This window comes from Chanos chanos, chromosome 9 (genome assembly GCF_902362185.1).
Source record: "Chanos chanos chromosome 9, fChaCha1.1, whole genome shotgun sequence".
Taxonomy (NCBI): Eukaryota; Metazoa; Chordata; class Actinopteri; order Gonorynchiformes; family Chanidae; genus Chanos; species Chanos chanos.
The window spans coordinates 23819001-23836104 of NC_044503.1; the positions used below are offsets into that span (position 1 = coordinate 23819001).

Below are 17104 nucleotides of genomic sequence, written 5' to 3' on the forward strand. Positions count from 1 at the left end.
AGTTCAGTCCATATAAGATCTCGTCCAGGGAAAGTGTACGATCCAACAGTTATTTACAACGGCCGTATACAACTAATGAACTATTGTAGGCTACCCGTAGAGTACCTTGGAAACGTGACAAGATTACTCAGGCGATTCGACAGAATTTGCTCGTGTTGGACTTTTGAAAAGAATCGTCCTTTTCTCCGAAGTACATTGTTAGGAATAAATCTGCTGATAATCGGTCAAGGCGGGCTCAAATGAACCGTAGTCGCGGTTTTAGCAATATTACAAAGCAATAATTAAAGAAAAAAAAAAAATCGGACGACTTCACAGTTCACACCACGCGGTCCATTTTTCACCTTTTCAGACCGCCTATTTCTCCTCCCTCAAAGACACTGGTCCACTTCACCTGTTAACGTCGACACACTCCGCTGTGATGTCACTTTCCATTCAGGCGATAGCCAGAGATTTAAACAAGCCACACAACATGGAAGTGTGAAGATATGACAGGGCAAAACGGACAAACGGCAAGAAAGTCCCTTCATGGGTTGCGTTCCGTTAATGGAGTGTGGGTTCCCGTAGCTAGTTGAGTTAGAAAGTGAAAGTTGACCGTAAAATCCAGGAGCACACACCAGTACGCTGCCTTTACAAAAAAATCCAACGATTTCTTGCTCGCGTCCTACTTTGGGGGAAGATTTCAAAGGAGGGTTTTTAGACAGGTAGGGATCTTTGTGTCTATCTTTTTCCAAAGCGAACAAGGTTACCTACTTGAATAAAAGCAGGTGGCTTATCTTAACGAATATTATACTGTTTCGATTTTCAGAGAAATAATATCAGTTTGATTATGTATTGGAATTACATGTAATAACAACAACAAAAACAACAACAATATTTTGATATATTTCAACATTAAATCAATCATAAACAACACACTTTCTGAAAAGGTTGGAATTTCAAGTTCAAAGTTAGACTTTTGAACGTTTAAACGGAGTAACTGAAAGAACTTTTTGTAGCCTATCTGACGTGTGTTATATTGCTGATTGGCAGGTACGTCTTTGGCATTGCACGCCTTCCGTTACAGCCATGAACTACATTACAATGTTCCCATTTTGTACGTCAATGGACAGGGTCTATGTAAATTCAAATTCAAATATGTCTAAGCAGAAAGACAGGTGAGGAGGCAGTATTCACTGAAAGGGGAAATAAAGAGTGGGAGTTGTTCTGCATTATTTTAAAACAATGATCATACCTTAGTGGTTATGTGTTCTGATTATGTGTGCTTTAAATATTAGTAATAAGTTATGTAGGATATGTCGTTTGATTGGTTCATCATTGCATCAATACCATAAGGACCAAATGAGGGTTGTTTTTATTATTACTGTTTTTTTTAAATGACTGCCTTGTTGAAACAATCAAAAACACAAGGCGTTGTTGATTTCATAGTTTAGTTTATCTAAGAGGTAATCATTGTTTACAGGATGTAAACAGTGGGGGAACTGAGCTCAGGGAAAGTCGCCGAGATGGTGGAGGAGATAATCAACAAGAGACACTATTTATCTTTCTTTCTTTCTTTTTTTATCAACCCTTGTTTACCAACTGTCCTTGCAGGCCTCCATGCTCTCAGTTCTGTCTATAATTTGGAATGTCATCATTTTGCACTCACATCTGCGTTTACTAATTTTCGCTTTTCGCTTTTAAAAGGATTTCGCTGCACTCATGACAAGCAGTGATAAGCATTCGCGTAGATCAAGTTATTCGTCTCTCTTTGAGTATTTAACGTCATTGTCCCGCTGGTTGTATCCCGTGTCAATCTGTGGAGCACTTCAGGTCTATATTTCAGAGAGAGAGAGAGTCAGGGAGATTTCTGCGTGGTCACCTGTTCTTTAAACTCAGCGCGGTGCTGACAGTGTCTCCGCGATCAATGCATAACCTAACGCTCTGACAGGTCGTTCAGGACACGCGCCTAATTCTTTTCAATAGACCTTTAGCCCATGAGAGCAGTCCAGGGTTTGGCTTAGATTAGAGATATTTCGAGTCTCTGTTACCTGCGGGTTAGGAGGTAGATATCTGTAAAGGCCGTGGTGAGGCTGAGTATTGTTTTGATTGATTTGCTGTGAGGAAGCGCCTCAAATTTAATCACGTGATCTGTTTTTGAGATTTCTTGGTTTGTACTGAATATAACGATTTAATAAAAACAAAAACAAAAAAACAAATTAGTAAAACAAATCACCAAAAACCTTAGCAAATCCGTAACTGAAGCCAGGTCAATCTTTAGATAGGCCATTGGGACATAGGCATGTATGTTTATAACTGACAGATGTCCTACTATATATGCTACTGTAATTATATCTTACATCCTGAATAATTGAAAAATAAGTACTCTATACTTGTATCATTGTTAGATGTATTCATGCTAGGTTACACAGCTTGCCTATGGATTATATGTTTAATACTGATATGCCAATGAAAAAAAATTGTGGTGTAAACAGTGAAAAAAAGCCCTCAGTGGGTAGGTGGAATAAGAAAGCAGAACTTTAGTCAGTGCTTGTGCAGATTTGAGCTGATGAGCTTAATTAACTTGAGTGTCATGCTGGGGCAACCAAAATGAACAAACAAACAGAAGAAAACAAAACAAAAACAGGCCATTTTGGTGTTCTTATACTTTTGGCCCGCTGCAGTCACAACTGAATTCAGTCTGAAACTGTTGCATCTTTAGAGAAAAATGTATTAACATCCACACATGTTCCTTGCTCTGGAAGCCAGCATGCTGAATCCCATACTCCATTAAAGTGTACGAGAATGTAACATATATGTGGCAGAGTGTGTATGTGTGTGAGTTTATGTGTGTGAATCAGTTTACTGTAGTGTAATGTAGAGTTAGAATGCACAGGATATGTTTGAGTTGAATAAAATGATTAGCAGGTAAATGTAGTTGTAGGTCTGTCCTGACGTAGCTGTCAGCGGTACCAGGAGTCTACAGTACTGGACTACGTCACTCACTCGGCTGCAAACACAGTTGTTATGTAACCAAGGGAATGTTTATTCTTCTTGCGAATCCCTAAGGCCACTCCTCTACAATTAGGCCCAATTTCAATCCCATTACAACATTTTTTTTGTCTCTTTATCACCCTTTCTATCGTCCTCTGACCACACCCCCCACCCCCTCTGTTTTCCCCATCACATATGTTTTTTTTTCTTTTTTTTAAATCCCTGTTTTTAATCTCTCTCTCGCCGTCTTCTCTTCTACTGTCATGCTCGTGTTTGATCTGACATCTGCGTTCCGCCTCTTGTGTGCTCCTGCGTAGGCCCTGAGGTTCGCCGACAATTGAAAACTTGTGTTTTGACATCGTTGACTTTTGCTCTGATTAAGTTTCTCTCTGAAACATTGCATACTTGCGTGATAGTGTTCTGCTGAGTTGGACTTTAGTTTGAGAACAGATAACATACACATGCAGCTTTCTTTGTTTTGTTTTGTGTGTGTGTGTGTGTGTGTGTGTGTGTGTGTGTGTGTGTGTGTGTGTGTGCGTGTCCGTTCCACTTTGGGTTAAGCGAAAGTGAAGTTTAGCTTTACGTTTGGACAAGCCCTGATCACAATGCAGTGCAATTCAGCATTCACCATTACACAGTCAGGAGTTTCATGTTATACAGAGCACAATCAAAAAATCTTTTTGTTTTCTTTGTTTTGACAGTGACTTACACTGTATCACTGTGTTCTAATCCATTACTGCACATCAGAATTTGTCATACTCCTTTGTCTGACTGATAAGAATGATTAGTGTTTGATTCACTCTTCATGATCTGGTTGTTGTGATACAGTAATGTCTAAGTTTGTGTGTACATGACTCTGAATTACTGCTGGGCCTGTTGCATGGTTGTTTGGAGCATGCCTGTTGTCTCACATCACTCTGTGTGTGGAAACATGACACTGTCCGCTGACATTTTAGAGCCCACTTCCTGCACCGCCACTCTCCTTCCCTCTCTTGCCCCCTTTCTCTCTCTCTCTCTCTCCCTTCCTCTTTATCACTCTCTCTCTCTCTCTCTCTCTCTCTCTCTCTCTCTCTCCCTCTCTCTTTCTTTCTCTCACTCACTCTCACTGCCTTTCTGTCTCTCTCTCTCTCTCTCTCTCTGTGTCTTTGTCTTTGTCTCTTGCCCTCTCTGACTCTTTGTGTCAGTGTGCCAGTGTGTGTGGTGTGTGTGTGCCAGTGTGTGTGTTTGGAACTCCTCATATCAGTTATATATTTATCCTCATAGCCCCTTTCCTCGGGGGTCTCGTGTCCTAATATGGCCAGAGCTGAGAGAGGAGAATGAAGAGACGTGAGGAAAAAAGAGGGAGAGGGAGAGAGAGAGAGGGAGAGAGAGAGAGGGGGAGAGAGAGAGAGAGAGAGAGAGAGAGAGGGAGAGGGAGGGTGGGAAAGGTTTGGACAAAGGGAATCACACACTCTTTTCCCACACTCTGTATTATTATAGATCACACAGAAATAAAGAAGGACAAGGCAGAAGTAAAAGAAAGTTCTGGAAAAGGGGCCACTACAAAATCACTGATGAATGAGACATTTAGTGGCTGTGTGTTAACTTCAATGGATTTGAATTGTATTGTCAGTCTTGAGACTGAAGGTAACCATTTTGCTCCAAATCCTCTTCAAACAGTCTCTTAATGTCACGAACCACTCCTTCTTCTCTGATCTCTTTCAATTTTTTTTTAACTTTCCTTTCATCTGCAAGGTGTTTTTGTCCGTAGGGCTCATTTTTCTTTCTTTCTGTAAATACTTAAAGAGGCATTTCTCTTTTCACATGCTAATGTTAGCTCCACTCATGTTCTCTAAGAGTCCAGGTCATCTGATCTCTCGTTTTGCTCCCACCGTGCATTGAAGTGTATTGAATTACTACAATATTCACTGGCCCCCATGTCTTCATAAACTCCTCTCTCTCTCTCTCTCGCTCTCTCTCTCTCTCTCTCTCTCCCCCCTTCCTTATCAGACATGCCTAGACACAGTATGGACACACAAAAGAGCCAATGGGAGACGAGTCAAAGACCCCCATGGATCAGCAGAGTGGCTAATAGTAATGGTCAAAGCCCCGCCTCCTCGGGGGCGGAGTCAGACACAGAGGGCAGTAGCACAGAGAGTGAGAGGGTAAGGGAAAAAAGCTTTGATCATTTAATTGCTTGAGAGGTTTTTAATTTGGGGGTTGGGGAGGTACAGGAAAACTGTCTTTAACACTTTTACAATTTTACATCTCTTCTCTCTTTTTTCCATCCATCTTCTTCTCCTTCAGACCCACATCAAACATGTAATAATCACAAACTGTAGAAAATTTTCAACGTCCCCCTCGGACTTACACCAGAGGATCACAGAACTCGACCAACAGAAGGAGGAGCTTAAGATCGAAGTAAGGATTTGATTGGCCAATTGGCCTTCCAATTTTCTTGTCAACAATAGTTTGCTCATGTTCAAAAATTACTGGCTCGTGGGGAAAACTTCTAAGATTTTTCGATGAAAGTCACTTGACCTGGTGTTCTTTGTGCTCCCCATGCTGCCATGGTGAGATGAAAACGAATGTTTCTGTTGGCTGTCTGCAGCTGCAGCTGGAAATTGCCCTTCTGAAGGGGGAGCTGCAGACAGAGACGGAGCAGCTGCGCAGACATACGGAAGAGCTGCAGAAGCTGCAGGAGAAGTGCAGACAGAGGAAGACACAGCAGCTGGCAGACAGACAGAAGGTCAGTCATTGGATTTATGGGGACAGGGAAACAAAAGCTTGTCGGAACAATCCTACTGTGCTTTCAAAAACTCAGCTATGTGTCTCAGTTTCACAAAGGATTTGTCCTTATGGTGAGGGATTGATGGGCACAGGATAATGCCCTGTTGGAGACAGTTTTAGTGTGGGTAATGTGTGTGTGTGTGTGTGTGTGTGTGTGTGTTTGTATGCATGTTTGTTTGTCTGCTTCCACATGTTTGTTTCCACGTGTTCATTTGTGTGTGTGCGTGTGTGTGTGTGTGTGTGTGTGTGTGTCTGTCTGTCTGTCTATCTGTGTGTGTTTGTTTCCATGTGTGCTTGTGCTTTTGTGTGTGTGTGTGTGTGTGTTTGTGTCCATTTGTGTGTGTGTGTGTGTGAGCTCACACCTTTCTGTTTCTGTTTGTTTATCCATTCTGTCATTTTTCCAGGAGCGCATTGAGCTGGAGGAAGAGAGGAAGAGGGTCGATGATTTAAAGAAGAAGTTTGAAGAGAAAGAGAAACAGATCAACGCACAACAGTCAGAGAGTCAAAGTGAACAACAGCTACTTGAGCTGCAGCAGGTGAGAAAATGGTCACGTTTACCTACACACACACACACACACACACACAGGGAGTTCTGCCTATGTCAGGACTGCATGTGAAGGTTGACTTTGACGAAAACAAAAATGTTCTGCTATTCGTGCTATGTGCTGTCGTACATGTACATTGTGTTTTTCTGCCTCTGGTATGTGTGTGTGTGTGTGTGTGTGTGTGTGTGTGTGTGTGTGTGTGTGTGTATGTGTGTGTGTGCGTGTGTGTGTGTGTGTGTGTGAAACTTGTTTGTCCTGCTGCTTCAGCGTGGTAAAGATGCTTTTCAAAAGTGGATGGTGAGAGAAACAGACTCTGTCATTGTGAAGGTCGTAATTCTCACGCAGAGGTGGAGCGTTTGGTTCTTGTGACTAAGCCGGTGTTGCTGTTGACTTTACAGGCCGTGTTTTCATTCTTCATGCTTTTACTCACGTGTGTCATGCCCTATGTGTTTACATAGACTCATCATCATCATCATCATCATCATCCCTCTCTCTCTTTTCCTCTCTCTCTCTCTTTCTCATGACTTCTGAAAGCTCTTGAAAAGTCAAAAGTCTTTCTCTATTTCTCCTTTACTCAAATTCAGATTCATGACAACACACTTGTGTTGCTATGTTAGTTGTATTGTTTGCAATAACAAAAAAGAAACCTTGTAAATGGTAACTTAGAACAACACTAAAGTGAATTAAACAGAACATATCTCTCTCTCTCTCTCTCTCCCTCTCTCTCATACGGTCTTTAGGAAAAAGAAGCCTTGGACGCTGCCGTCCGTGCGTTCGAGGACTGGGAATTCCGAGTCCTGGAGCGAGAGAGTGGAATAGAGGATGGAGCAGAGGAGGGAGAGAGAGAAGAGAATGAAGGAGAGATAGAGCGAGAGATATCCTGTCAACAACACTTAGTAAACAAAGCACAGGTGAGCTATTGCACTACTGGTTTGAAAAAAAAAGCATAGTTTTGTGTTTGGGAATCTATTCAAATACCTCCAACACCCTAAGTCTAGTTCAACTGGTTTACACATCAAAATGCTTTTTTGTTTACCGCTGCACTAAGAGGAGGATTAACCTCTGACTTGTTCCCTGGCTATCCTATTCATACACCCAGTGTTTTCAAACACACCCCGTAGGAGGTTCCCTGTTGGTTCTGTTTAGTCAGAGTCTCAGATGCGGTGGTTCTGATTGGTAACGACAGTCCACCCACCGCTGAATGCAAACACAAGCACCTCTGATGGACGCCCGTCACACTGACGCAGTCACATGATGGTGAAAATGAGTTAATTCAATCAAGAGACCCGTGAGACCAAGACCAGAGGGAGAGGGAGAGGGAGAGAGAGAGAGATAGAAAGTGTGTGTGTGCGCGTGTGTATTAGAGAGAGAGAGAGAGAGAGAGAGAGAGAGAGAGTGCTTGGGTAATGCAAGAAGGCAGGCGTGACTAATGGTGAAAAATATAAACCAGTAGCTACATGGTTGCGCGGATTCTATAGCAATATTTAGTTGGCGAATGAAAATGTTTAGACAGTCAAATTAAAAAGCAGTGTGTCACCAGCTGGAGACAGATTCAGCAAAAAGTACACACACACACACACACACACACACACACACACACACAGTGTGGACGTTAGCACAGCTGCATTATAACTTTTCTCTATTTGACAGTTCATCTCTACAGCTCCTACTCATTTGCCCTCTTCACTCATCTCTCCCTCTGTCTCTCCCTCTCCCTCTGTGTACCAGGGTGTCCAATCCACTTCACAAGTCCGTGATAGGTTGACGCCACAATCTCTCACTCTGTCTCTCTCGCCCCCCCCCCCCCCCCCCCCCCCCCCTCTGTGTGCTGCAGCTCTTACCAACCAAAATTCTCTCTCAGCCACTCTTACTGGGGAGTGAAAAATAAAACCAATTTAGAATATTTGATCAGACAGTCCAACACTCCCATATTAAAACCCGCCGCTCATAATCATTGTATGCAGACATATACAGTAATGTAAGGAGATATTGCATGCTTACGTCACGAGTGGTTAAGATAAACATGTATAAGTATTTTTTTTATAGTTCTCATTCTCACCTTCTGCAGGAACACGTTCATCAGCTGGAAAAGCAACTTAAAGATATGGAAAAAGAGAAGGAAAGAGAGATGAATTCCCTCCGACAGGAGAAGAAGCAACTCCTTCAAAAGTCCCAGAGGGTACGGGTTGGAAGCATTTTGTTTTTGTTGTTGTTTTTGCTGTTGTTTTTGCTGTTGTTGTTGTTGTTCTTCTTCTTCTTCTTCTTCTTCTTCCTCATATCCAAGACATTTTTAATGTCTGGCCCTCAGGGTTATAGGTTTCTTTTTTGTTTTTGTTTTTTTTTTCTGGCATTTCAAACGATTGGCGAGCTGAATTTATGCCAGAGCTGAGTAATGAGTTTGATTTGGTGCAGTGAGGTTTTTGAATGGCGCCCAATGCGTTTTATAACTAATGCAAAATCACTCACTCAGAGTGGAGACCTGACTTCCTTATCTCATGGTTCACTGATTCACTCATGTACATATTTACAATGCAGTGAGGAGGAAGCTTCTGTGCATGGGAGTGTTATACTGAACTACTTTTCAGTAGTTTAACTCTGATACTGAACTACTTTTCAGTAGTTTAACTTTATACTGAATTACTTTTCAGTAGTTTAACCCTTTTACTGAGCTACTTTTCAGTAGTTTAACTCTTATACTGGATCTGCAGCAGCAGCTCCATTCCAATAATACTTTGGTACTATATTATTGTATTATCATAATTCTATTATTACATTATTACTCATATGTTCTTTTTCTTTCTCCCCTTCTTCTTCTTCTTCTTCTTCTTAGTCCTTTCATGAATATGAAATGGTAATGGTTAAGTGTAGCAAACAAACATTCAATTATCCTGTAACAATTATTCTTATTCTGGAACAGCAAAAACAGACAAAACTCTACTTTATGACTGTTATTATTATTTCTCTTTATAATTTTACATAATTTATACATAACTCTGTTGTCAAAATCGGTTTATCTTTTAACATCTTTACGTATTTTTTACACGTGGACTAAATTTTATTGGAGTTGCTTCATAAACTGAAGTTCAGATAAGCAAAAGGTGGAAAGTACAGACCAATGAAAAAGCACCATTAAACAATATTTCTCAATTCTGACTTTCTTCCCCCCCACAACCATGAAAAATTCTAATGGTTTCAGTGCTTTGAATAAAGAGTAGAGTCACAGTTTTGCCTTAAAGGCCCTTTGATTGTAACACTGATAAAGTGGTGTGGTAAGGAAAAGAAGGGAAGAGAAGAGCAGAGACGCAAACACACACACACACACACACACACACACACACACACACACACATGCACAGAGAGAGAGAGAGAGAGAGAGAGAGAGAAAGAGAGGGAGAGAGGGAACACAGCTGAGGCATAGCTGAAAGAGAGGAGGGGAGGAACGGGAGGGAAGGAGGGAAAGCAAAGAGGAGAGCATGAGTGGGAAAAAGGAAAAAAGAAAGAGAGAGGGAGGGAGAGAAAGGGAGACAAGGAGAGAGACATGGAGAAGACAAGCTTGCGACTTTAAAAGCAGAACGAAACCGGTAAGATTTAGATACGGCTAATCTCACTGTTTGTTCCAGTCCTCCATTTAGAGTGACTGCTAGGCTTGAGACGTTTCATAATAAATGGCTATTCACCGTGATAGAGTGAGAGAGAGAGAAATAAGCCATCAGAAAAAGGGAGTGACAGAGAGGTGGAGGGTAAAAAAACAGAATATGGTGAACGCGTCAGGTTGTGAGCGTATGATTTTATGGCCAGAAGGCTGTCATTGCGTTGATCTTGTATAAGGAAGTCGTAAAAGAGCAGTTCTGCTAGCGGCGGTGAATGCTTTGGGTACGGCGTGTGTGTGTGTTTGTGTGTGTGTGTGTGTGTGTGTGTGTGTGTCCAGGGTGAAGCTGACAGAAAAGGGTTAACTGGGATTGGTATGACAGAGCCCTCATGTGTTTGTGAGTCAGACAGAGTGAGAAAGGGAGAGAGAAAGAGAGAGGGAGGGAGAGAGAGAGGGAGAGAAGGAGGGAGAGTAACTGACAGAGAGAGAGAGAGAGCACAGGAGAGAGACGGAGAGAGAGAAAGAAAGACAGAGAGAGAGCTGTAGAGAGAGAGTGACAGGGAGCATGATAGAAACAGTGTAACAGAGAGAGAAATAAGGAGAGAGAGAGAGAGTTAGGGAGGGAGAAAGAGAGCAGAACGGGAAGAGAAAGAGAAAGAGAGAGAGAGAGAGAGAGAGAGAGGTGAGGGAGGGGAAGAGACAGGGAAAAGAGAATGAGAGAGAGAAAGATAGTAAGAGAGAGAGAAAGAGAGAGAGAGAGAGAGAGACAGAGAAAAGTGAGGAAGAGTAAGAGAGAGTGAGAGAGAGTAAGAGAGATAATGACAGAGAGAAAGAGAGAGATAGTGAAGTAGAGAGAGAGGGACTGCGTGAAAGAGAGAGATAGTGAGGGAGGAATAATGTTTAACTTCTCACACTGATTGTACCAGGCCAGACTGCTCTCTGCTCTCTCTGCACACTTGGCTGTTTATAGTGACCTTGCCTAAATTCTCCGTCATGTGACATCTGACCTTTCACCCCTCAGCAATTCTATTAAATATAATAATCTGATCATGAGGTCTAATTAACATCTCTGCTCATGAAATAATTATAATTAGTCAGAATCTGTAAGTTGTTGTCGTTTATTAAATGTTTATAATTTACTGCTTATCATAGGTTTGCTTCCTCTGCATGTATTTCTTTCCCCTTGTGTACTTTATGACAGAGGTGTCCCTCTCATTAGATTTTGAAAGAGAAAAGGGCTCTCTCTGATTGGTCCAACAACCTTGGATCCACCCCCTGCATGATGTCATCATCCCCAGGAACAAATCACAAATCAGCAGGACAGGTACTGTTGCTCTTTTGGGACATAATTCAATTTGTTCTCTTTCCTTTCTGTATATCAATGTTTCAACACCATCTATGGCCAGTCACAAGGTCTGCTAAATTCGTTTCTTTTCTTTCTTTTTTTTTTGGTAAATATTTTTAACAGGAATCATTCAAGGAGACCTCCAGTTTGCCTCGGAGGCGCAGCTCCCATCGCAAGTTTGTGGAGAGGCCAGTGTCTGCACAGGGTTAGTGAAGAACTGCTGCTGAATCATAAGTCCATCTGCCTTTTCATTTATTCCTGGAATAGAGAGTCAGAAATAGGGAATGCCCTCTTTCTGTTTCTGTGTTTGTGTGTGTGTCTGTGTATGCAAGAGAGAGAGTGTGTGTGTGTGTGTGTGTCTATGTATGTAAGAGAGAGAATGTGTGTTTGTGAATGTGTGTGTGTGTGAGAGAGAGAGAGAGAGAGAGAGAGAGAGAGAGAGAGAAAGAGAGGGAGAGAGTGTGTGTGACAGAGAGAGAGAGAGAGTGTGTGTGTGTGTGTGCGTGTGTGTGTGTGTGTGTGTGTATTAGCGGGCACATGGTTCTGTTTTCTCCTGATTTTCCCAGGCTATTTAAGGTGTGTCACTGTGCCGTGTGGTTAAGGTGTTGTAATCAGGATGTACTTGTACACACTGGAAAAGCCAGTGGAGCCAGTGGAACAGCTATGAAGACATGTGTATTCGTGCATACGTGTGTGTGTGTATGTGTGTGTGTGTGTGTGTGTGTTTGTGTTGGCATGCGTTTTCTTTGCATTTCATGCTAACTCACCAACATCCTTAGCCATAGCTCCTTTCCTCACACCCAACTCTAACTCTAACGTTTTGACAGGATTATGATTCTTAGTTGGTAATATTCTTGCAGTGTGTGTGCGTGGGTGTGTGTTTGAATTATGCTGTGTGACATTCCTTGTGCTTTAAGTGTCTAATTGTATTGTGCCAAGAGCCGAATGTTCACTAAACAATAGAAGGAATTGTGAAACACCTTTCATCTCTCTCTCTCTCTCTCTCATGTCATTTTGTGAATTTTTATTTTCTGTAGGGCTCATACGGATAATGCCAGCCATACAGAATCCCGAGGCTCTTACTCCGCCTCTTCCTCACCTCTTGAGCAGACTAAGTAACGGGCACGGATCTGCCCACGGCAACGGGAACGGGAACGGGAACGGATTCCTGACGCCGTGCAACAGCGCCAGCAGCTCCCGCGCTGCCAGGTCAGTATTCCTGAGAATCTCGCCGGAATTCTCACGCAGAACAAACAGTTTCATGGGGAAAAAAAAAAAGAAAACACAGGGATTGTCAGGGATGGAAAAGAGCAAATGAGGTACTTAGCTGGTATTTAGAGAGTTGGGAGTAGCTTTAAATAGAGTTGTGCAATGTGAGTGCGAGATTTTGACTTTGCTGAATAGGAGTGACTTTGACTCAGAGCTCAATGTGATTGTACATGTGAACAGTGAGTATCTGTGAGTCAGATGTGGGTTTCTATAAGAGAAATATGATTGCAAATCAGTTCTTATTATAAGTCAATACAAAAGAAGTGGACTAGCGGAGCTGCATTTGCTTTGTCTGATCTTCAAGTACTAAAAGAAGAAGAAAAAAAATCTGGTGAGAATCTAAGGATGAGTTTTGATGGTAGTGCAATGATTAACCCACCTCAGGAGGAGAAACAGAATATCTTCAGTCAGTCAGCTGTAGAAGTGGAGTAAGTACATTTTTTTACTGACATTTCTAATTTCCCCTCTTCCTCAACAACACCAAACACCATAAAACAACTAAGGAAAGGGAGTGTTATGTTTTATGTCTGGCGTTTGAATGGTCAGCAGCTGTGCTGTCTGTAAATATTTAGCTATTCCGTATTATGTCATAGAATGTCAATGTTCATAGTATATCAATGTTCTAGAACAATTGAACATTCTGTGACCTATCCATGGTAAGGTCACACTGATAATACCTTCCATAAGAGGAGAAAGTTGAAGAAACTTTCACATTTCCTCTATGATACCACCTGCACTGGCAGGGACTTCAGTGTGGAGCTAAGTTGTATCTGTATCCAGGTTACAGAGAGATGGAGGAAGGAGAAGGTCTAATGGCAGGGTGATGTTTGGATGGGTGGAGTGGGTGTAACTGAGATGTCATTGTGAGTTATGACTGCTTAGAATGTAACTGCGTCTGAGAGAGCTTCATTTGACCTATGACTGTGTGTGAGCGACGTGGTGGCTTTGTTGGGGTTGTGGCTGCGAGTGAGAACTGTGGTCATGCGGTTGGGGATGTGATATAACGTCTAGCAAGAGAGAGAGAGAGAGAGAGAGAGAGAAAGAGAAAGAGCTGTGAACCAAGAGTAAAAGCCTAATTACGTGTGAAATTTGGTTTTCTGACGTCATCTCTTGTCCTTTAGCCCCAGTCTTGGCCTGCTGGACCTGGTGGAAATTGAGAGAAAACTCCGAGAGGCCAAAGCGCAGAGGGAGCGTTTGCTGAGAGAGAGGGTGAGCCCTCACGCCACATAATCTCAGACGCCGTAATCTTCACACTCACAAACACATAATACAGTTTTTAAGATAAATATGAGACACACACATGACGTGACTTGACTGAATGTTGCTAAACATTGCCAGTAACATGAGGAGATTCCTTCGTTAGAAATGCTTCATTAGAAAGTCTTTGATCTGTATCACTCCTCTCACACCAGTAATTGTGTGTAATTCTCTTGAAATGATGAAGGAAAAGATCTTAATATGACTGGCTTAAATTTACGAGTTGGTATTTGTGAATTATGTAACTCTGAATTACTCATACATGGTGGTAAGATGAACCCAAAGTTACATAATTCGTAAACTGTGCTGTAATGTACTGCAATACACAGAATGTGTGTTAGAGGACCTGGGATTGTGCTTCAATTACTGAATCCTGATACCTAGTTGTGTAGGTAATAGAGATATTTCATTCAAAATGGAAATGCAGATTGAAAAAAAATATGATAAAGTGATCTCTCTCTCTCTCTTTCTGCATACAGGAGGACAGAAGGAGGTTGGTGGCGGAGGAGAGACTCCAGAGGGAGCAGGAGTCACCTAAAAGAGAACCAGAGGAGATGCATTCAAACCAGCTCCAGCATCCAGACCAGCTCCAGCATCCACACCAGCCAGACGAGCAGATCGCAGTCAGCCCGGCTCACAGTACCCCTGAGGTAAAATCTCCCTCCATCCCTGGAACTCACCATCAATCCACATTAACCGTCTACACGCTATTCTCTTACACTGTACTAACTGCTTTATCCAGAGCAACGGTAATATTTTGAGATATTTCGAGATATTCCAGCTTCATCCAGATGTTAAATGTCCTGAGACCTTAGAAAGAGATTATAGTGGATTTCAATTTGGGAAATAATTGTAAGTAAATAGTTCATGTTCATCAAATTTTAATAAATAGTCGAGCTAATTACAACTAAGTCACTTTAGCTACCATTTCTGAAACAGAACTAAATGTGTCACACCAAAATGTCAAACTAAATTAACCAGAGAGTTAAGAACCGTATAAAATGTCACAATCAACGGTTATGTTTAATGGATTTGTCTCTTCTCTTCTCTTTCTCTCTCTCCTTCAGCGCTCTCTCCCGCTTTCCCTCTCTCAGAATTTCGACCTGCGGGCTCACGTAGAGTCCTTGGGCCACTGCGTGGTGGGGTGCGCGGGCGTGAGCTTGTCGTCACGGCGATGCGGGGGGTTTCTGACCAAACGGGGGGGTCGTGTGAAGACGTGGAGGAGGAGATGGTTCCTTTTTGACCTGGACCACCGAAGACTAGCTTATTACACAGGTGAGGATCAAGGCTGCCACTGCGCACAGGTGGTATTGCCTGAATAACTGCCAAAATAAAGGAAAGGCTTGAGTAAATGAGGGATTCACAGTACATAGCATATAGCAGGTGCTCTCACACAGGTGTGGCTCTTCAGTTAACTACACTATTAACTGCTTTTCAGGCTTAGGATCATGTATGAAAGTCCTGGGCATGCCAGGTCTTCCATTATTTTTGTTTGGGCACGTTTGACTGAAGTTTCAGTGGTAGCAATTGTTCACTTTACTGCTTAACTTGTTTCTCTCGGGAACTGACGCCAATACAATGTTACCACGGCAGTCAAAGCGAAAGATGCCACTGGCTTGGGATGACTGCGGTCGAAAGTGCATACTCAGTTCAGAGGCGAAACAGACGCATCGTTTTCAAAGAAGTCATCTGTTAAATATCAGTGTAGGGGAAGAGTGGGCTGTTTTATCAAGCGTAGCTTCACAGAGATGAATGATATGGTTAGGTTGTAGTGCACAACCTTAAAATACATAGAACGCTGGAAGTGGTCTTCTAAGCTTCTCTAAGTTGTTACTTTTCAACAAACAAATGAGTGTATGCATGATATGCACTGACCGCTGGTACAATGAGGGCTTTGTCCAGTGTTTTAGGCCCAAAAACCCAAGAGTTTGTTTCCCATGGTGAAGAGTTCTGGCGGCTCTGTTGTGGTATGGAGTGCACTTTCCCCTGTCATGGTTTAGGTTCCCTTGGTCTCTTAGAGGCACAGTTAAATGACTAGAAAAACAAAACCATTCTGAGTGGTCACTCTCATTTCTGTCCAGATGGGAGTCATCTCCTTTAGAGTGACAAAGCCTAATCCACAGTCGGGAACTGAGTAGTGAATGTGAAAATGGTTTAAACCACTTTCCATGATGGTCCCTGACACCAGATCCCAACCCAAAAACACATTTATGGGAGATTCCAGACTTACCACCTGAGAGGGCGTTTTCCATTTAACATCAGCAAAATCAACGAATGATGGAATTGCCCATTGAAAGACGGTTCCATGTGCTCCTGATAGAGTTGTGTTTGTAGAACCGATGCCAAAGTGCACCAGAGCTTTTCATAGAGACTCACTGTGACCTACTTCCCTGTGAAGATGCTTTGTGTGGCTTTCTTTTGGCAGTTATTTTGTGTGTGTTTGTAGATTTTCAGGTTTAAAAGCAAACAGCACTTCTTTCTTTCACAAAGAACAAAGTCAAAGTATGGTTAGAGTTATTTGTCTTTCTGCATTAACATTATCCTCTCTGTCTCTCTCTCTCTCTCTCTCTCAGATCACGACGAGAAGAAGCTGAAAGGTGTAATCTATTTTCAGGCCATAGAAGAGGTTTACTATGACCATCTGCGCACAGCTTCTACAGTACGTTTCTGCAGAATACAGCTTTTCTCATAGATCCCTATTACTGTTACTGATCCCTATTACTGTTACTGATCCCCATTACTGTTACTAATCCCTATTACTGTTACTGATCCCTGTTACTGTTACTAATCCCTATTACTGTTACTGATCCCTATTACTGTTACTGATCCCTGTTACTGTTACTAATCCCTATTACTGTTACTGATCCCTATTACTGTTACTGATCCCTGTTACTGTTACTGATCCCTGTTACTGTTACTGATCCCTATTACTGTTACTGATCCCTGTTACTGTTACTGATCCCTATTACTGTTACTGATCCCTATTACTGTTACTGATCCCTATTACTGTTACTGATCCCTATTACTGTTACTGATCCCTGTTACTAATACTGATCCCTGTTACTGTTACTGATCCCTGTCACTGTTACTAATCCCTGTTACTGTGGGACAAAAACGAGATCTGTAATCATTCTCGGACTCACACTTCTGTGTAACCCCAACCCACCATCTCTCTCTCTCTCTCTCTCTCTCTCTCTGTTTCTCTCTCTCTCTCTGCTCTTCCAGTCTCCCCGTCCAAGTCTGACATTCTGTGTGAAAACGTACGATCGTCTCTTCTTCCTCGTGGCTCACAGTGCAGAGGCAATGAGGATCTGGATGGATGTTATCGTCACGGCAACAGACGAGCACAGTCGATACTGA

At 42.3% G+C, this 17104-nt stretch overlaps 1 protein-coding gene across 1 annotated transcript; it reads left to right on the forward strand.

The window, feature by feature from the left end:
* Positions 1–4955: 4955 nt before the first annotated feature.
* phldb3 (pleckstrin homology-like domain, family B, member 3) lies at positions 4956–17104 on the forward strand (the record flags this gene model as incomplete). Its single annotated transcript, XM_030785315.1, has 14 exons — positions 4956–5114; positions 5257–5370; positions 5561–5698; positions 6144–6275; positions 7025–7195; positions 8353–8463; positions 11093–11197; positions 11342–11423; positions 12256–12427; positions 13609–13696; positions 14224–14394; positions 14812–15019; positions 16318–16403; positions 16970–17104. Coding segments are annotated over 14 exons (1872 nt in total), but the record flags the coding sequence as incomplete, so codon positions are not given.